The following is a 19,196-nucleotide window of genomic DNA, read 5'->3' on the forward strand; positions in this document are numbered from 1 at the left end:
AAACAGACTAAAGGCAGAACCAGACTAAAGTAGAACCACTGAATATTTTATGTGTACATATTACATTTCAATTTTTAATTGTGGGCTGGTCCTTTAAATAAGAAGGTGTTTAATGTGGTAGGTAGGAAATGATATTACTCTGGTTTACGGAACAAAAGCACTCAATTTAACTTCAAATAAATATGTTGACGTTTTAAGAATGCTGCATTTAGTTCTTTTCATAGGTTCATAGGTTAGTATGAACCTATGAAAAGAACTAACATCTGTTGTTTGGTTTATTGTGTTTTCTTTTTCTGGCCTTCCTCCATCTTGTAGAGCATTTTTGTACTAACTGCTTACAAGTATGCAGTTAGCATGCATTATTACTAACTGCATACTTGCAATGTCTTACTGGGTTACCTAACCATTACTACAGTTACTACAAACTTTCCTTCTTTTCTTTTACCACAGTTTCAGTGCTATTTGCGAACAAACCTGATCTGATCAATGCCCAGTGCTGGATATGAAATGAAGCACAATAAGAACTGACACCAGAAGTGAGTGATCAAATATTTACTACTTTGCTGTCAGTGGCTTAATGTTGACAAATTCCTCAAATATTTTCTGTTGCTAGGTCATATAATATAGCCTCCCATGCTCTTAAAGTCTATCCTACTGCACCAGCTCTGCCCCCCTGCACTACCCAACCCTAACCCTACACGTTCAGGTCATTAAAATCTTCCTGTAACACTGTCAATACACACGACAGATTGAGACATGCACACATTTGTAAACACACACATAGGACAAGATATCTATCCCCTAACTTAACCCTTTCTTTAAAATACACAAAATTGCACTCAAATGCACAACGCCCATCCCTCACTCACCCCCGACCCTAACTGCAACTCAAACACACACATGCATGCTCTCATCCTCCCAATCCTACTTATCTGTATCGGCATTCCATACATTCAACATATTTACCATTCCACCATGTGCACCTTTGACATGTCCAACGTTTGGACATCTTCAACACTGACATAAAATCAAGCCCCCTGCATTTGTCGAACGTACATACATTTGGACAAATGCAGGGGAATCATATACATATATATATATATATATATATATATATATATATATATATAGATATATATATAAAACTATATCATTCTCTTATATATATATATATATATATATATGCATACACACGTATATCTCTCTCTATATATATATATATATGCACATATGCATATTGTGTGCATGTGTGTGTCTATATACACATATATATATATATATATATATATATATGTGTGTGTGTATAAGATTATTGAATTATGTTGACACACAGCAATGTTGATGGCATGAACATTGACCACAAAAGGTCAACAATGAAAAAGCTGAAATTTAACTGCATATACATGAGTAAAATCTTTGCCAGATACAGCCAAAAAAAAATCCCAAAATTGCATTATATTTCCCCATCCAGGAATTGTCGATCTATCACACCTTTTGACCTTTTGTAGTTGACCAATTAGCTATTGACATTGTGGTGTGTCGATACAATTCAATGGAACCATAAGAATATCTGTGCTTGTGTGTGTGTGTGTGTGTGTGTGTGTGTATGTGTGTAAAGATATATATATATATATATATATATGCTCTGAGATAGATTTATTTATTTTATTTAATTTATTTTATTTTACATTTGCAGTATTTTCTGAGCTTGATTAGAAAATAAGTAATAGTTTGCAGTATGTTTCTTACCGAGACACTTCTTTAGTGAAAACCTATTAACAGCCACACTCTTACCTCATTCAGCAGATCTTAAATGATGAATGCTTGTATATACTAATAATGGCCATGCAGTGTCTTGTTAATGTTTAGGTAGTTTCATCTTAAATGATAAATGCCTGCATGTACCAATAACGCAAAAGCAGTCTCTTGTTAATGCTTAGTAGTTTCATTTAAAGACAACCTTGAAATGTAATAGAGTCTTATTGAAAGTTGAAAGTAATGTGCTTGATTTGTTCTGTATCATTTCATCAGGATGTGCTGTGCTAGAAGTTTATGGCCTGTCACTATATGCCATATGTTTGTTGAAAGGAAGTCACAGGCTGATAATTATGGATAGCTATTAGCAGGTTACTTTACATACATGAGAACTTATGACCACATCCATTGCTTAATTTAGAAAATAGTACATTATCTGCAGCTACCTGCGAGACTATGTTTTTGTTATTAGATCGCATCTGTATAAAATTTCCATAGCAGTTTAGGAAACCATTAAAGCACTGTTCTGGTCTTGCTGCAGTTTAGAAAAGAGAAGACCTAGACTGATTCACAAGGAAGACAAACATAATTACTTATGATAGTGCACATAATCCTGACAAAATTGCTCAATACTCTAGAATATTAGCTATTAGCCAAACTATATTTTGCAGCAAAATAGTGTAGTCTTGCTATTACTTTGCTGCCATTTGTTCTTGCGACTTGGGCAGTGAGTTGAATTTGAATTACCATGTCATACTGTCTTTGTGATATGTCTCCGAGCATTTATGGTGTTTGATCAAAATGCTGAAAGATTGAATCACAGATATGGGATCCCAGAACATCGAACAATCAAATCACTGTAAACCTAAAAACATTCAGGAAACAATAAAATGCAAAAGAAAAACAACCAGTTTCCTCTTGCAGTCTGTTAACCCTACCACTAACTTTAGGTATAATTTGTTTGAATAGCAGAAGTTTTATGGAAAGGTTTTTTCAAGTTAAGGTGTAGGGTTGCAATTAGTTGTGGCTTAGGGTTAAGCACACATTGGTAAGAAGCAGAAGGGGGCTTTGTTTAGACATTGGAATATATAGCTCACAACATTTTAATGTCGAAGCCCTTATCACATCCATATGGCAGATAGCACAGAGGACTAAGGTTTTGAGGTTTTATCAGAAATGCTTCTTACGTCCAGATTGATACCTTCAGCCTCCGTTTGCCTACTGTGTGTCTCTGACCACTTTAAAACAGAGCACTCCTGGGCATTTTTAATATTGAGCAGGCCTCCGCAGATATTCTTCTGGACAAGAGGCATGGCAAGGGGACAGTAGCCACCCTTGGAACAAGGTGCTGGGGATGAGACTGAGAGATGTCAATCAGTCAGTAGTCCAGTAATGCTATTCATTTCAGTACCAGTATTTCTAAATGCTGGAATAGAAATGATCCTGATGAAGCACTTTCTCTATGGTATAAGTTGTGGCAATCTGCTTGTTACAGTTTTAATGGCAGGGGACATCTTTTTCTGTTCCTCAAATTAGAGTTGAAGTGAGCCAGATTGGGGAATTGCACTGGGTTCCAGGTGAGACAGCTACAATTTGTTCTAGCCCACGTGCTTTTAATTATCTGTTTAGCAATATGCCCACTTGACACTGACAGTAAGTGCTAGATAAAACAGTAGATGAGAAAAAGTCAGTTTTGTGACATTTTTATATATCTCATATATCATTCAGCCTTTATTGTTCTATCACACCATGCATTTAGCTTTAAGCCATGTGGTATGTCAGAGACTACATCGTGGAAACTCCCTTGCTCTCCCTGTTTTTCTTATGCTTCTTCCTACATAACATACTCTTTGCCATGCATTTTTGCTTCCCAGCTGAATGGCTTTTATTTGTACGATATACCATATGTAAACTGGCCTATATATTTTCACTCCATTGATGTGTAAAGTAATTTTGGTCTGTAAGAACAAATAATGGGCAAAAGTTGGTATCATAAAATATGATGTATTTTATTTCGGCAGTCAAAATATTTTGCTGCCTTGACTTATGGATGTTGTAATTGACTATCTTACAAATATATGCACTTCACTGAGATTTCATTAAAAATTAATCACAATCCAGTTCCAGGTTGGTATTTTATTGGTGCCACAGCTTTACTTTTAAAAATTTTGCTTTAGGACATTTATCAAGACCAAATGTAATTTTTATATCATCTGAAAAAGTTTTAACCTTTGATAGTTGTGTGTCCTTATCTGATGACCTATCCAATTTCAAATCATCCACAAAATGTTATTGGGATGTCTTTAAACAAGGTTAGTTTATAGAAGTTAAACTGTAACCATAGCCTAATCTGTAAGTAATTACTTAATGGGTTACGGTCAAGACAAATCAGCAGCAAAGACAATCAACCTAGAATATCCCTCTCTATGAATTTCTATCCCCAGGATAATAATTTGTACTTTGTCATGGCTTAGATGCAAAGTGGTTTGTCACTGCGCCAAACTCACTGCAATGTAATTGACCCACGTAGGGTGTGTCTTTTGCTTTGTTTCCCAGTTCTGTATAAAATTTTTAAGGGTCATCAATGAATTTCATCAATGAATTGCCTATTTTGTACTTTTCCATTATATTTAACTGCACACCTCTAAGGTTTTCTGCTTGTAATGATACTTTTAGTTTATTATTGGAAATAGCACATGATAAATCCTAGTCTATTTTGCCAGTGTGTGTGTTGTTTCTACCACATCTATCTTTCTAATAATTTTTGATGATCTGTTTCCTTAACTGTGTTATTTCTTTTCTTAGCCGCTTTATAATTTTCTCTGTTTGATGATGCCATGGTGGCGTTCTGCTTGTTCCCTTTTTTTCTTACTCTGCATTTTTATGGAAACACTATCTGTAATTAAACTGCACAGTAGTATATCCTATTTATGTATATTATATCACATGCATTTCTCTTAATAGTCCTTATCACTGTGTTCATCTCTTTTACTGTTCTTCTAACATTTTGGGTCATTTTACTTTCTGTTATCTGTTTCTTTCATCTGTTTGAGTATGTATATCCAGCTCTACTAAACCAAGCAGGTCCTCTCCTTCAGCATTTTCTTCAGGAATGTTATTTGCTATCTGTTTCCAGTTTCAGAACATCACCTGTGGCATATCTTATTCAAATGCATCCTGATTCATCCACTATTCCTCTATTTGGGGATCCACTGATCAATTATGTTGTAACACTGCCTATGTAGGGGTTACCTCACTAAACCCTTCATTTTGAAAATGGTCCATCACTTCAGTTTATATCTGTTTAATTCATAAACCAGACCTGTATATCTTTATAATTTTATTTTTATTTCTATTTTTTTCTGTTCGATACATTCAGCAGTTATCGCATATGTGCTGTATTTTGCCAGTATGTTAATCGAATATGTGATCTTATTTTTTTCCTGCCTATTGTTGTAGATAAGGAATGATTAGAATTTAAACACTGAATCTAGATTATATATAAAATCTTATGTTCCTTGCATCTGGGCTGTGGATGAAAAGGTTACACTGACGAACTCACTTGCAGAGTTAATAAATAATAAACAAACACATATAAATATGTGCATATTTTGGCACAATGAACTTTTGTATTATCCCATTGTATTTGTTAACATCTTCAATGGAGTGAAGTCTGTTCTTTCAATATTATTTAAATGAAGACATATTTTGTCAAGCACTTTATCGATTCAATTACATTTTCATAACACACCTCCCTTTTTCTACAACAGCCTCCATTTCATAAGTAGCATGCCATTTACCAGCCTCCATTTCATAAACAGCACACCATTTACCAGCCTCCATTTCATAAGTAGCATGCCATTTACCAGCCTCCATTTCATAAACAGCACACCATTTACCACCCTCTATTTCATAAACAGCACGCCATTTACCAGCCTCCATTTCATAAACAGCATGCCATGTACCAGCCTCCATTTCATAAACAGCATGCCATTAACAGCCTCCATTTCATAAACAGCACGCCATTTACCAGCCTTCATTTCCTAAACAGGACACCATTTACCAGCCTCCATTTCATAAACAGCATGCCATTTACCAGCCTCCATTTCATAAACAGCATGCCATCTACCAACCTCCATTTCATAAACAGCACGGCATTTACCAGCCTCCATTTCATAAACAGCACGCCATTTCTCATCACACTGATGCTGGTCTTCTCTCCCTTTGAGATGGCACACATATTCATCTATACATATTATCTTATGATGTGTTTTGTTTATTTATATTTATTAACAGATTTGTACTGTGAACACAGATGGCTTTCACAGAAGAATTGGAGATGAAAGCTCTATACAAGTAAGCTTGTGATAGGAGTAGTAAAAGATGTATAGTGAATAATAAGCAGAAAGTTACATATGATGACTACTTAAGAGAAGCGTTTCATAGCATCAGACAGTCCAGGGATGATAGTTAAGTACAGTGCATGTGTAACTGTTTCATAAAATCATTGCACATTCTTTACAGTATGTAATAACATACTGCACATATCAATATTTAGTGCTTTGAAATTAAAATGCTGACTGAGATACCCCAAAATATTAAAGGGAATACTGAAATAACCTACACAAGTAATGGACACTTTAATAGAATGCATTTTGCATGTTCATTACATACATGTAGATAGTGCTTTAGCAGGTACATGCATATTTCATGAAGTCATATCTGAGCTATAGCTTTAAAAAGTTCCACAGCTATTTAGTTTATCTTTGAAGTTTCATATTGGTGATCAGTGCAATACTGATAGCATGTTTAAACAGAAGGATTATTAACTATGTTAGGCCATGGGCACAGAGCTCAGAAGAGGAAAGATATATTAGCGGTTTGAATTGGAGATCGCAGTACAGTGAGGACTGGGAAATTTACCCTTTTCTCACTGTAGTGTGATCTCGGAGTTGGTACATATCATTTGGGGGGGATGCAGGGGGACAACCCCCCCCCCCGCAAAGCTGGTGATAGTTAATTGTAGAACTGTGACTTTAAGTGACTATTGGATTTCTTCTCACTTGTAGAGTGTGATGTTCCATGTTTCATGGTTTTAAGCTTTCAGTTATCTGGAGTTTTGCTGCTTTGGTCTCAATCTTATGAAAGTCGATGATATGGGTCTTCGATCTTTTGAAGCAGACCCACACATATATATATATATATATATATATATATATATATGTATATATATATATATATGTATATATATATATATATATATATATATATATATATATATATATATATATATATATATATATATATATATATATATATATACATGTAGATATATATATATATATATATATATATATATATATATACACACACACACACACACACACACACATATATATATATATATATATATATATATATATATATATATATATATAATATGTGTGATTGTGTAGACATATACAAATATATCTATATACACACATCTATATATATATATATATATATATATATATATGTATATATATTTTATATATATATATATATATATATATATATATATATACACACACACACACACACACACACACATATATATATATATATATATATATATATATATATATATTTATAATATCTGTATACATGTTTATAAATTGTGAGTGGTAAATATGTTGTACTTAAATTATTGGATAAAACTGCTGATGCATATTATTTCTCCATAACTTCTACAATATGCACAAAGGTAACAATTCATATGATTGTTGTTTAAAACTAGTAAATGACTTCTGAGTATTAAGTCTAGAAATATGTACTGGAAATGAAAAAAATTCTGTCTTGATTTCTATGTGAGAGTCACTTTTAGTTTAACTTTCTTACAAGTCAGTCATTTCACGATCACTTAGTACATACATTTAGTATTTAAGATAAAACTCCTCATGTTTTTTCATAGTTACAAAAAATAAAAAACGGGTGGTCAAGGTCTGAAATCACCCAAGGCTGGCAATCTAAATGGGAATTGGTGGTCAGTATGTCAGCTAACAAAGATTCATTCCAGATTCATTAACACCTACAGTAAGTGCACATGACCTGTATTCAAGAACACCTGTACCACATTTTTGGGCTTTCTAATCACTCAAAAAGATTATACTAAGTGTACATGTAGTCTGCACTTTCTGGTAACCTTTATGAATCCCCCATGATATTTAAGTCTGCAAGAAAATCAGTAGGAAAACTAAAATTAAGTGGAAGAAGGCATGAGTTAGGCTTGTGTTGTCTGGTCACTCAGAACAGTGTACATTCAACATTCACTTAGTGCAGGCATTAATGAATCCCAGGGATCATCCAACCATTCTGTAAATGGAAGTTGGTAGACGAAATTAATTAAAATTGTACTGCCAGTAGTAAATATATTTCTAAATCTGACTTGTTCTAGTTACAGTTTTGCTGTAATTGATTCTATTTCCTGCAAGACTATCTTTGTGTTTTTGTACATATAAACAAAAAATAGCTGTTGAAGGCACAAACACCAAATGATGCTCTGTTGTTTAAGAACATCTTTATTAAGCACTTTTCATCTAGATAGTGCTTGAACTTCATCAGATACATTCTAACTCAAAATCCACACTTAAAATAGTTAATGGCTGTGTCATGTGATCGTACTGCACAAATTCGCTTCTCCTTAAGTTAAAGTGGTACACATAATAAAAATGCATTCAAGTACTAAATTTCTTCTAAAAATTTTTTGTTGTCAAATTTCGTCGTTACTACTATACACAATACACTCTATATTTCATTACAAATACTTAACACACGTACAAGTATAAAATATAAAATATAGAATTTATCTTTCCAGACTATTAAGATTAAGAACACTTAAAATCAAACACATCTTATTTATTCCTGGGTAATGGCATGCGTCCAACCATACTTACCATAATAATTCAAGCTTTTCTAGGTTTAATGATTGTGCCCCCTCCAATGTCAGCTGTCACTTGATCAATACATTTAAATTTAAACTGGTGGTTTTCATTTTCTACACTGTGTCTAGCTAAGGTGTTCTCCTGTTTCTGCCGATTAATGCTATACATGTTTGTTTATTCGGTCCGTTAACCTCCTATCATTTTTTCCGATGTAAAATGCAGGACAGCTTTGGCAGGTAGCTAGGTACACCACCATTTCTGATGTGTAACTGAATTTCTTTTCTAGGTAGTACTTTCTGTCTCCTATTTTAAATGTTGTGCCTGTCTCCACATATTTGCAATAGTTGCACATGTTACACTTGGACATCCCTGGTTGTCTAACAACCTTTACTTAATATGTCTTTAATGTTCCTACCCCTTCTAAAAACAACCTGGGAGACTTCCATAAATTTATTTACCAAAGATCTGTCATTTTTAATTACATTCCAGTTTTTTCATACAATGCTTCTTATATACGTCATGTCTACACTATATGTTGTAATAAATCTGTACCTTACAAGGGATGCTCTAGTGGTTTCTTCTACACCTCCATTTCCGTCCAAGATTGCCAATTCTAGGTTGTTTCTAAATACTAAAATCAGTGTAAATGTGCCATTAGATCTTTATAATTTTATTTCTTCTGTTAGTTGGCTAATCATCTGGTCAGGATACCCTCATTTGAGAAACATGTCCCTGAGCTTGGTGCACTCAGTCATAAAATCACACTCCAATGTTGTCATCCAGGCAGCTCTTACCAGCTGTCCATTAACCACTGAACATTTTTGGTAATATGGGTGACAACTGGAAAAGTGTAGAAAATCAGTTTAATATGTTTCCTTTAAGAAAATTGTCAAGTGTATAACATTGTTGGTTCCTGTCTTTTCTCAGGTTTACATCGAAGTATGCTATTGAATCCTTATCAAAGTTGTATGTGACGTGTAGGAAACTAGTAGTATTATTAACGTACTGCATAAGCTCCATTGCCAGCATGTTGTCCCCTTTAATAATCATAAAAATATCATTCAAAAACCTGGTGTAGAAATATATGGTGTCCTTAATGTGTGGGTTGTTGTTAATCAATTTGTATTCCCAGTGGGCTTTAACTAAATTGGAAAAACTTGCTCCAACTGGGGAACCCATAGCTACACTGTTTTTTGTAAGTAAAATTCATTCTCAAAAGTAATATAGTTGTTAGTAAGGATGATGTCTATAAACTCTTCTACTAATGCAATTTCCTCACTTGCAGCTCCCTTTATTCTCAACATATGGGCTACCCATTCGATCCCTTCAATATGTGGCATCGAAGTGTAAAGGTCTTGTATGTCTACAGACATAAAGTTATAGTGTTCTTTATATCCTAACGTATTGACGTTACTTAAAAATGACCATGAGTCCTTACAAATTTTCCCATGTTGCTAACATATTTTTTCAAAATTGTGTCTACCATCTTCACACATGTATAAGTAATAGAATTACGTGCGTCAACCAAAGGTCGCATAGGGGGATTTTTTTATACATTTATGTATTTTAGGAATCCCGAACAAAATGGGAATGCTAGGGGCTGGCATAGTCAGATAGTTCAACATGTCTATATTAATCCTTGATTCGATAAACATGTCATTTAAATACATTTTTACTCAAGCATAGGCTGTATGTAACTCATTTCTTGACACTGACATGTATGTGTCACTCTGAAGGATTTTTTTCATCATTTTGTTATAGTCATTTGTACTCATAATAGCCAGTCCTCCCCCTTTATCCAGTTTCATAGTTCACACTGGCAAGTGTTGTAATTCACATAGTAAATCTCTCTCTGGTTTACTAATGTTAAATTTGTGCACATTATTAAAATTCTTATTCAAACAATTCCTGATGTCCAGCTCACACATGGTTTCAAACATTGCAATAGCAGGATGCGAGGGGGGGGGTTAAATGTACTATTAATATAAAACTCACTGTGTGTAAATTCATTTCCCCAATCATAACATTTAAGTTTAGTCACATTAAACAATTTCAAGTCAAGAAGTACTTTCCCCAAGTTCGCTTTACTGTCCAGTACAAACGTAAACCTCTTGGCCAGTAAATCAACAATTTATTTTTCTATTTCAAACGGTGAATAGATGTAAACTGTAAAGTCTTTAGTACTATTCAAAAGTATTTTACAGTTATTTACCTGAGGAGGATTAGCTCCAACATGCATTACCTCCTCCTCTGGTTAATTTTCCATTTGGGTTTCCCCTGTTGTTGATATGGACCTCTGGGGTTGTGGTTCTGCCCTCTGTTCTGAAAATTTGAATGTTCATTTGAAGAACTTGGTCTAGGGTTGTTATCCCATTCATTTTCCACAGTTTGTCTAATATTGCCTTTGTTAGCAATTCTTTCGCTTCTCCTTACAGGTTCCAGTTCATTCACATCTCCACTCTGGTGTTGTTGTGATGTCACTTCCCCCTATATGTTTTCTGCAATTCCTCCTCTAGCTGTTGACTGATAGATGTTATGGCCAGTAGAATTCCATAGTTGTGAGGGGGTCGGTTTTGGATATGCAGTTCTATTCTGGTAGTCAGTGACATCTCTATTAAGTTTTTTCATTTTATTGTCTTTTAGTTTATTCATGTGTTGGTCTATACTTGTGAAGATTCTGTTATAATCATACAAATAGCAATTAAATTGCTGTCTGTTCTTATTTTTTCATCCACCTGTTTGATTTTCAATTTGATTTACCATAATTTGGTAATGCTTTACCATTACCTTTAGCAGATCCAAACCGTGTCTGTCAAAGAATTTCAGTAGGTCTTGGTGAAATAATGAACCTGTCTCAAGCCCCGTTCGAAATTGCCAGGCTCTTTAACCCTTAGGGACTATGTTCTGCTTTATAAATTCACGGAAATATGATATTTCTACTTGCAGTTTATTTTGTATTTGAGTAAATTATAATCAAACGACTTTAAGTGTTCTGTAATTAATACTGTTCTTCCAGCTGGATGCCCTTGTTCGATTGTATCATATTATAGTTGAAATGTTTGTGTAGAATGCAACCAGTTGTTCAAATTAAGGACCCCAATAAGGCCCAAGGTACTTTCAGCATTAGATGATCTTGCTGGTTCACTACTCAAGTTGTTTCTCTATGTTCTTGCTTCTGAATTGTCATCACAGTTTGTCAGTAAAGTAATATTTTGTGTTGAACTAGTCAGGGAAGCAGCAACTGTAAAATAAGTTGCACCAAGTTCCTGGTTGTTCTCTTGACTGCCATACCTTGCATTCTCTACCTGATGACTGTTAGGTAGGGAAACTACATCAAGTCTAGTGGATCGATCTTCCACACATTGAGAGAGCATCATTATCATCATAGTTAAATTTCCAATACTATCATTTGAAGTATTTTGACTTGGGTTGGGGGCTAATGTGTCCTTCACTAGCTATACACAAAAATTTCAAACCAACAGCAAAAAGTGTAACAAACAAATAAATAAAAAATAGCTGTTGAAGGGACAAACCCCAAATGATGCTCTGTTGTTTAAGAATGTCTTAATTAAGCAATTTTCTTCCAAATAGTGCTTGAACTTCTTCAGATATATTCTAACTCAAAATCCACACTTAAAATAGTTAATGGCTGTGTCATGTGACCATACTGTGCAAATTCACTTCCCCTTAAGTTAAAGTGGTACACATAATAAAGATGCATTCAAGTACTAAATTTCTTCTAAAAATGTTTTTGTTGTCAAATGTCTTTGTTCCTACTATATACAATACACTCTATATATTTCATTACAAATACATAACACACACATACTACAAGTATAAAATACAAATTATAGAATTTATCTTTCCAGACTTTTAAGTTTAAGAACACTTAAAATCGAACACATCTCAATTATTCCAGGGTAATGGCATGCGTCCAAATAATTCAAGCTTTTCTAGGTTTAATGAGTGTGCCCCCCCCCCTAATGTCAGCTGTCACTTGATCAATACATTTAAATTTAAACTGGTTGTTTTCATTTTCTGTATTGTGTCTAGCTAAGGCATTCTCCTGTTTCTGCCGATTAATGCTATACACATTTGTATATTCTGTACTTTAACCTCCTGGAATGTAGAAGAAATCAAGAAACCAATCCACATGAGCACAAGGAGGGAAAACTCCTCACAGAAGGCATCCTACCATAAAACCAAAACACTGTGAGTGCTAAGTACATCACTAACTCCAACTATAATAATAGAATATTATTAAACAGAAACCCAGGATTACAGGCACATTTACCTAATCCCGAACAGCTAGTGGTAAACTTGTGGACATCTTATGTCCCTTCCATTTCAGATACCACTATCCTACTTGCAGATTCATTTTTTGCTTGTATTTTTCATATTTCTTTCTTTCTTTGGTGGTCCGAAAACCTTGCTAATCACAGGCATCTTGTTTTCTGGTCCCATCTACAAACCAAGTTTTCTTCATGTTAGAACCTGGTACCAAACATTAAGTCTGAGGAGGTCACCTGTTTCTGCTACAGACTAATCTGGTGGTGCTACTGAATCTGAGTTATCATTGCAGCAACACTCTAGCTGACTCCTCTCCCTTGTGTTTATTAATGTCATGCAGCAAGAATTTACCCCCCTCTACTAAATTGCCTTAATGCAGATGACTTTGTATAGGCCATTTAACCTGCTGCTGAGCCTGAAAGCAGTTTTTTTTTTTTTAAAAGAGGGTGATCCTGCATGAAATGTCATATACTCTTCCCACAAATAAGAAGAACTGACCACTGACTGCCTAATTCTCACTGCTGGTCAAAACATATCACTCTAAGTATACAGACTGGCTTTGGGATGCCAAGTGCAACCATATGCCCTGATCCGAAATCCATGAGCTGGCTTGCTTCTTGCTTGTGTTCATTAATAACTCAAATTTGATTTTTACAATAGTAAGGCATATGCTACTTTGTTTTCTTTTGTGTTTGCCCATTAAAAAATTACTTCCCTGTTAGTAAAAGTACATGTTCAAAAAGAATATTACATTTCTCTACTGTTTAATTTTATTCTGCATGAATATAAATATACATCTTTATGTGCATACTGTGTAGAAATGGATGTATTTATTACATGTTAACTCAGTTGTTTTATGTTATTCATTTTTTACTTAGGATTTGGCATAGTACTGCATTTGTAATAGTCTCCTATGGTTTGAGGATATTAAACAGTTATAAATAAAGGTTAATTTATTACATTTGTCCGCCAAAAATCATGTACTAATTGTCTGCAGTAACAACAGTGTCTGCTTAGATAATACCTTTTCTATACAAGCGTGACTATTGTGGGTGATATTTTATTAAGCAGAGACTCAGACACTAGCTTTTAATTAGTTCAGATGCAAGCACCTACACATGAGCAAATGCCCATTTTATCAAAATAGTAAATATTAAAGCATTTCCTACCTGGAAGGCAGTCTGGCTATTATAATTTTTTATTTCCTTGTTAGCCCCACGAAACAGGAGGACCCTGGCACAACTTTCCTGTAGGGAAACAAGAAAACAGTATTATGTTTCTATAACAATTATGAATGAATCTTAAGGTCTTTTGCAAAACTATATATAAGATATAGAGGTACTTACGTATTATCGGAACCAGCTTTGCTAGGTGGCATGCTGTACAATGTTTTCTGCAAAAGTATCTCTGTTAATGGAAGATGGGTACTGTAAAGTGTGAAACAGTTTGGGGTCACATTGTGTGCCACATACTAGGTGGAATAAGGGCAAATGTCCTCTTTATAGGGAGCGCCCTTGTCTGAACTGGACACATGACTGTTGCTTTACAATCGTTATCAATGGAACGAGTCAGCAAAGTGAACAGGTTCTCCATAGCTGAAGCGTCACCTTTCAAACAGAGTTAAAAGTGTAACTTACTACTCCTTACAGGCAACTTTCATTGTCATGATTACTGGCACCTAAAAGTAACTGTATATACTGGTCACTGCCATCCCTTTGGTAAGATGTCATCCAAAAATAACGGTTATTCTTCCCCACTCTCACAAGCAGCAGTCATCATGATCACTGTATTCACTGCCTGAAGTCAGTAAAACACACTACCCACAAACCTGAATTTTCCCCTTATTCCTCTTCCAAACCCATCACCAATATCCCAAACAACTTCTTAACAGTTTAGCCAACCCTTTTAAACTTAAAAGACATTTGTTTGACTGAGACATGAACAATTATTGCATGCCAAAAATCTGGTTGCGATAATACGTAAGTACCGATATAGATACTGCAAGTACTGTACAGAGCACCTCCCTCTCCACCCCCACCACACGTCATAGCTCTTTAACTACATCTCTGCTTCTCTCTGGAAACATTTCTATGCATCTAGAATGTCATTCAAGTGTGGTACCTGACAGCTTTAGAATAGTGCAGCTTTAGAATAGAGCTTTTTCAAAAGTTTTAGATAAAACATTTCTAAAAGAAGCGTGTTTTTTGCTTGCTTCTTTTTCAAGTTCTGAATTCTTATCTCTGCTGATGTTATGAGTTGCCAAAGACAGCAAAAAGAGGACTCATGTAATGCTGCAGGAAGTTTAGGTGTCAAGTTCTTTGTGTTCTAAGATTATCTGGGCTTATTTTCCTACAAAGTTGATAGAAACACCTAATGTCATCTAAGCGAGTAGGAGGCAACAGTAGTAAATACATAGAATCAATGCTGATCCTCTGCAGATTCCAGGGATGATATAGACACATACAACACTACAGCCATGGATAGCTAGGCAAGTTTACTAACAAAATACAAATAATATTTGAAACAAATCTTTAAAGCAATTTATTAACTAACAGGAAAAGAACCATCTGTTCTTTTGGAAATGGTAGTCTTGAAATGTAGTCTTGTTCTAGTAAATGTTAGCACTGTATGGTTTATATAAGACAAAGACAAGTTTTGAAAGCTAATGGGAAGAAATACTTAATTCCTACCTACACAAGACAAATTACTGTCATGCCAATAAATATATTCACTTTTGTTATTAACCAAGATGGTTAAACATATCCTAAGTAAGACCTAGGAAACCAAAGGTATGACAGTTACTCAGAAGGAAAGAAGTGATTCTCCCAAGGTTATTACCTAGATTATTGACAAAATGTTAGCAGAAGAGCTTAGCAAGAGAATAATTGTCTTAAAACAAATTTACCTTAGCTTTACAATCCTGATTACTATCTGCTGTGCCTGCCACTCAGTTTATCTGTCGAATAATTTTTCCCAGGGATCCAGAAGCCAGGACCCAGTATTACATTTGCTATGAGTGTGAAAGCAATTCTACCAAGAAATCACCATTTTTATAGAAATCAGTGAAAGAAGAAAAAGTGTTTCATATATTCTTTAGGTCCAGTTAACTGATTAATAATAGGAATATAAATTTGCCAGATGCAGTAGTTATAAACCACCCCCCAGAGCCTGCTACTACTTTTGCACAAATTAAATTCTAAATTAGATGAATTCTGATTTTTCAGAAAGACAAGTAAAGAGAACAAGCAGATGGGGGGGGTGACTACTGTAAAGTAAAGTGTCAGAACAGATGCTGATAGTAATGTATATTTCTAAATAGTTGTGGATTCAGTCCAGAAGAACCCAAATTAATATGCAAGACTATTATATTAATGTCAAATTATTTATTGCTGTGGAATTTTCAAGTTACACTCCAAACAAAAATGAACTTACTCCAAGAACACTTCAGTTTCCACATAACTACCTAACAATGTATATATAGTACATCCTTCAAAAGATTTATCAATAGGCTTATCAGGAAATTAAGAGAAAAAAAATTTCCTGCAGAGAAACTTCTGCCATAACCTAGCATTATTATGGGTCTATATCACATTGTCGAATGACCTATTCACCGAATGCCTCTTCATCAAACTTTATTTGTCAAAACCTCTGTCAAATGATGATTTTAGCAATTTTTTTTCCCAGGGAAAAAAACAATGGGCCATCATTGGGAATTTGCCCTTTTCCTCACTGCAGTGCAATCTCAGAGTTGGTATATTTATATATATATATATATATATATATATATATATATATATATATATATATATATTCATAAGTTCATAGGTAGGTACTAGGCTATCTGCCTGAAGGCATTTATAAGCCTAGCTAGAATTGCATTGGGTTTCGCCGCCCCCTTAAACTAGTTAGGGGGATGTGGGGGACATAGCCCCCACCTAAGTAGGTTTTCAGTTTTGTGATTTTTGTGGCAATAGGTAGTTAGCTTAGTGGTTATATTCCCCTGGGAAAAAAAAATTCTAAAATGATCGTTCAACAGACAGGTTTCGACAAATAAAGTTCGATGAAGAGGCATTTGATGAATAGGTCATTCGACAATGTAATATAGACCCCATTATTATATGTACTGAAATAGAAATACGTCAGAAGTTAAGTTAAAACTTCTGAAATCTTACACAAACCAATTTTATCAAAGCAAATATTTGTGCATTACACAGTCCTTGAGAATAACTAGTAAATATTTTGCCCAAGTTTGAAGTACTATAACTATATTAAAAAAATCAAAGTAAAAAATAATCTACTGCAGATAAGAGAAACAGTCCTTAAAAAGTAAGGAAAATACAAACAAAAAAATCTTAAATGCCTAATGGATGTTTATTCAAGACACTTTGATGCAAGCCAGTCATTTATATCGAATTATACAATGACTGCCGATTAGTATTCCAAAATGTGCACGCTGATTGGCCAGCCCAACCAGCGTGCCAACTGTAAATCCAACTTATATTAATGGAAAAAGGTCCGGTCGCTCAGACTTTTTCCATTAGTATAAGTCTTGATTTTTTTTGTTTCTGTTAGGTAGCAACGGAGAACGGAAGATCTCCGTTACTGTAATCTCGCTATGTTATATGTTTAACAGCGAGATATCTTAAAAAAAAAGTAACGGAGATCTTCCTTTCTCCATCACTTTTTTTAAAGATATCTCGCTATGTTAAACTCATTTAACATAGCGAGACAACTTTAAAAAAGAAACGGAGATCTTCCTTTCTCCATTGCTTCCTCAACACAGATCTGATGTACTGCGTAAGCATACGCATGCGCAGTACATCAGAAAAAGCCCCAGGATAGTGGAAAACTGCAGAAGGGCACCACTCAGGTATTATACAAATGTGTTCTTTAAGAAAAGTAAGTTTTTTTTTTTCTTAAATAATGTCATTGTATAATAGCAATAACCCATGTGTGGGTGTGAGTAATGCTAGATTTACCCATGGTTGTCTATTTTTGGCCACTCGGGCTTTGACCTCATGACCAAACCACACCAACCGTGGGTAAATCTAGCATTACCCACACCCAGACATGGGTTATTGCTTAATTGCACAATTCTGTTTATTTACAGCAGACCTTCTCTTTTGAATGCTTTACAGCAAACAAAATAAACATGCTATATTTTATATACAACAAGGCAAACTGAAATAAGCATACAACTCAGGAGCTTAATAAAATCCATCAAAGTTAAGTATGAGGTTAAAAGAGCTACCCAAGTCAAAGGAATCACAAGGCATTTTTAACTTACATTCATAATGTCCAAAGCACAATGCAGCAATGTGCTGAGCTGATTGTGAATGATGTTACCTATACTGATACTGAAGGTAAAGCTTTCCTACTGACCAACAAATTTAGCTCTAACTTTACCCCTCTCTCCCCTCCATCTGTCCCTCAAGACATGCCTGAAACTGACTTATCTCCATCTATCACACAAGACCAAGTCTTAAAAATGCTGTCAAAAGCTAAAAATAGTGAATTGATGGGTCGTGACAATATCACTAATTCCATCTTAAAAATCATGAAACATTAGGCCACACCCATAACAACACTGGTCAACCTTAGCCTCCATACAGGTTTTGTACCAAGTGACTGGAGAACAGCTACAGTCATTCCTCTACACTCGGGAGGACCTTCCATAGACCCAGGACCCTTATATACAAAGCCATGGAAAGACTTATCATGGAATTAATCAGTCATGATATAGGTAACCTCCAAACACTTGACCCATCTCGGATTGTATTTGCCAAGAACAGGTCATACTTATTCAGCCTGGTGGATATTTTTGAAAAGGGTCACCGAAGCAATGGATGAAGATAAAATGGCACACACTACATATCTCAACCTGGCCAAACTTTTGACACAATTCCCCATTTATGTATAGTAGAAGAGCTAAACAAACTGGGAATAATTGTTGTTATGTCACCCACTGGATTACCAAGAGGCTCACAGATACGATGCAAATAATCAAAATAGGGGACGTTACTTCTATAAAGTGGCCAGTCACCAGTGGAGTCCCCCAGGGTTTTGTGCTGGGACCTCTTTTGTGTGGCATCTACTTTTCTGAAGTTAAAGACAATACCAAATGGATCTGGCTGACTAAATCTGCAGATGACTGCAAGCTAGGAGCAATTACTGAATCCACAAATGACTTAGCCAATTTGCAAGAAGGTCTGTCTCAAATAAATAACT

The 19,196-nt window shown here is 34.8% G+C and overlaps 1 protein-coding gene across 5 annotated transcripts in view; it reads right to left on the bottom strand.

Moving 5' to 3' along the window:
- Positions 1-19,196, bottom strand: part of SHANK3 (SH3 and multiple ankyrin repeat domains 3) — a 7,266,504-nt gene that overhangs the window by 4,335,180 nt on the left and 2,912,128 nt on the right. For all 5 annotated transcript variants that reach the window (XM_044088609.1, XM_044088608.1, XM_044088610.1 and 2 more), the window contains one exon: positions 14,138-14,215. In XM_044088609.1, coding sequence (XP_043944544.1) covers positions 14,138-14,215 — 78 coding nt within the window. The remainder of the gene's footprint in view (positions 1-14,137; positions 14,216-19,196) is intronic.

Source organism: Protopterus annectens, chromosome 11.part0 (genome assembly GCF_019279795.1).
Source record: "Protopterus annectens isolate FY-2018-M chromosome 11.part0, PAN1.0, whole genome shotgun sequence".
NCBI classification, from domain to species: Eukaryota; Metazoa; Chordata; order Ceratodontiformes; family Protopteridae; genus Protopterus; species Protopterus annectens.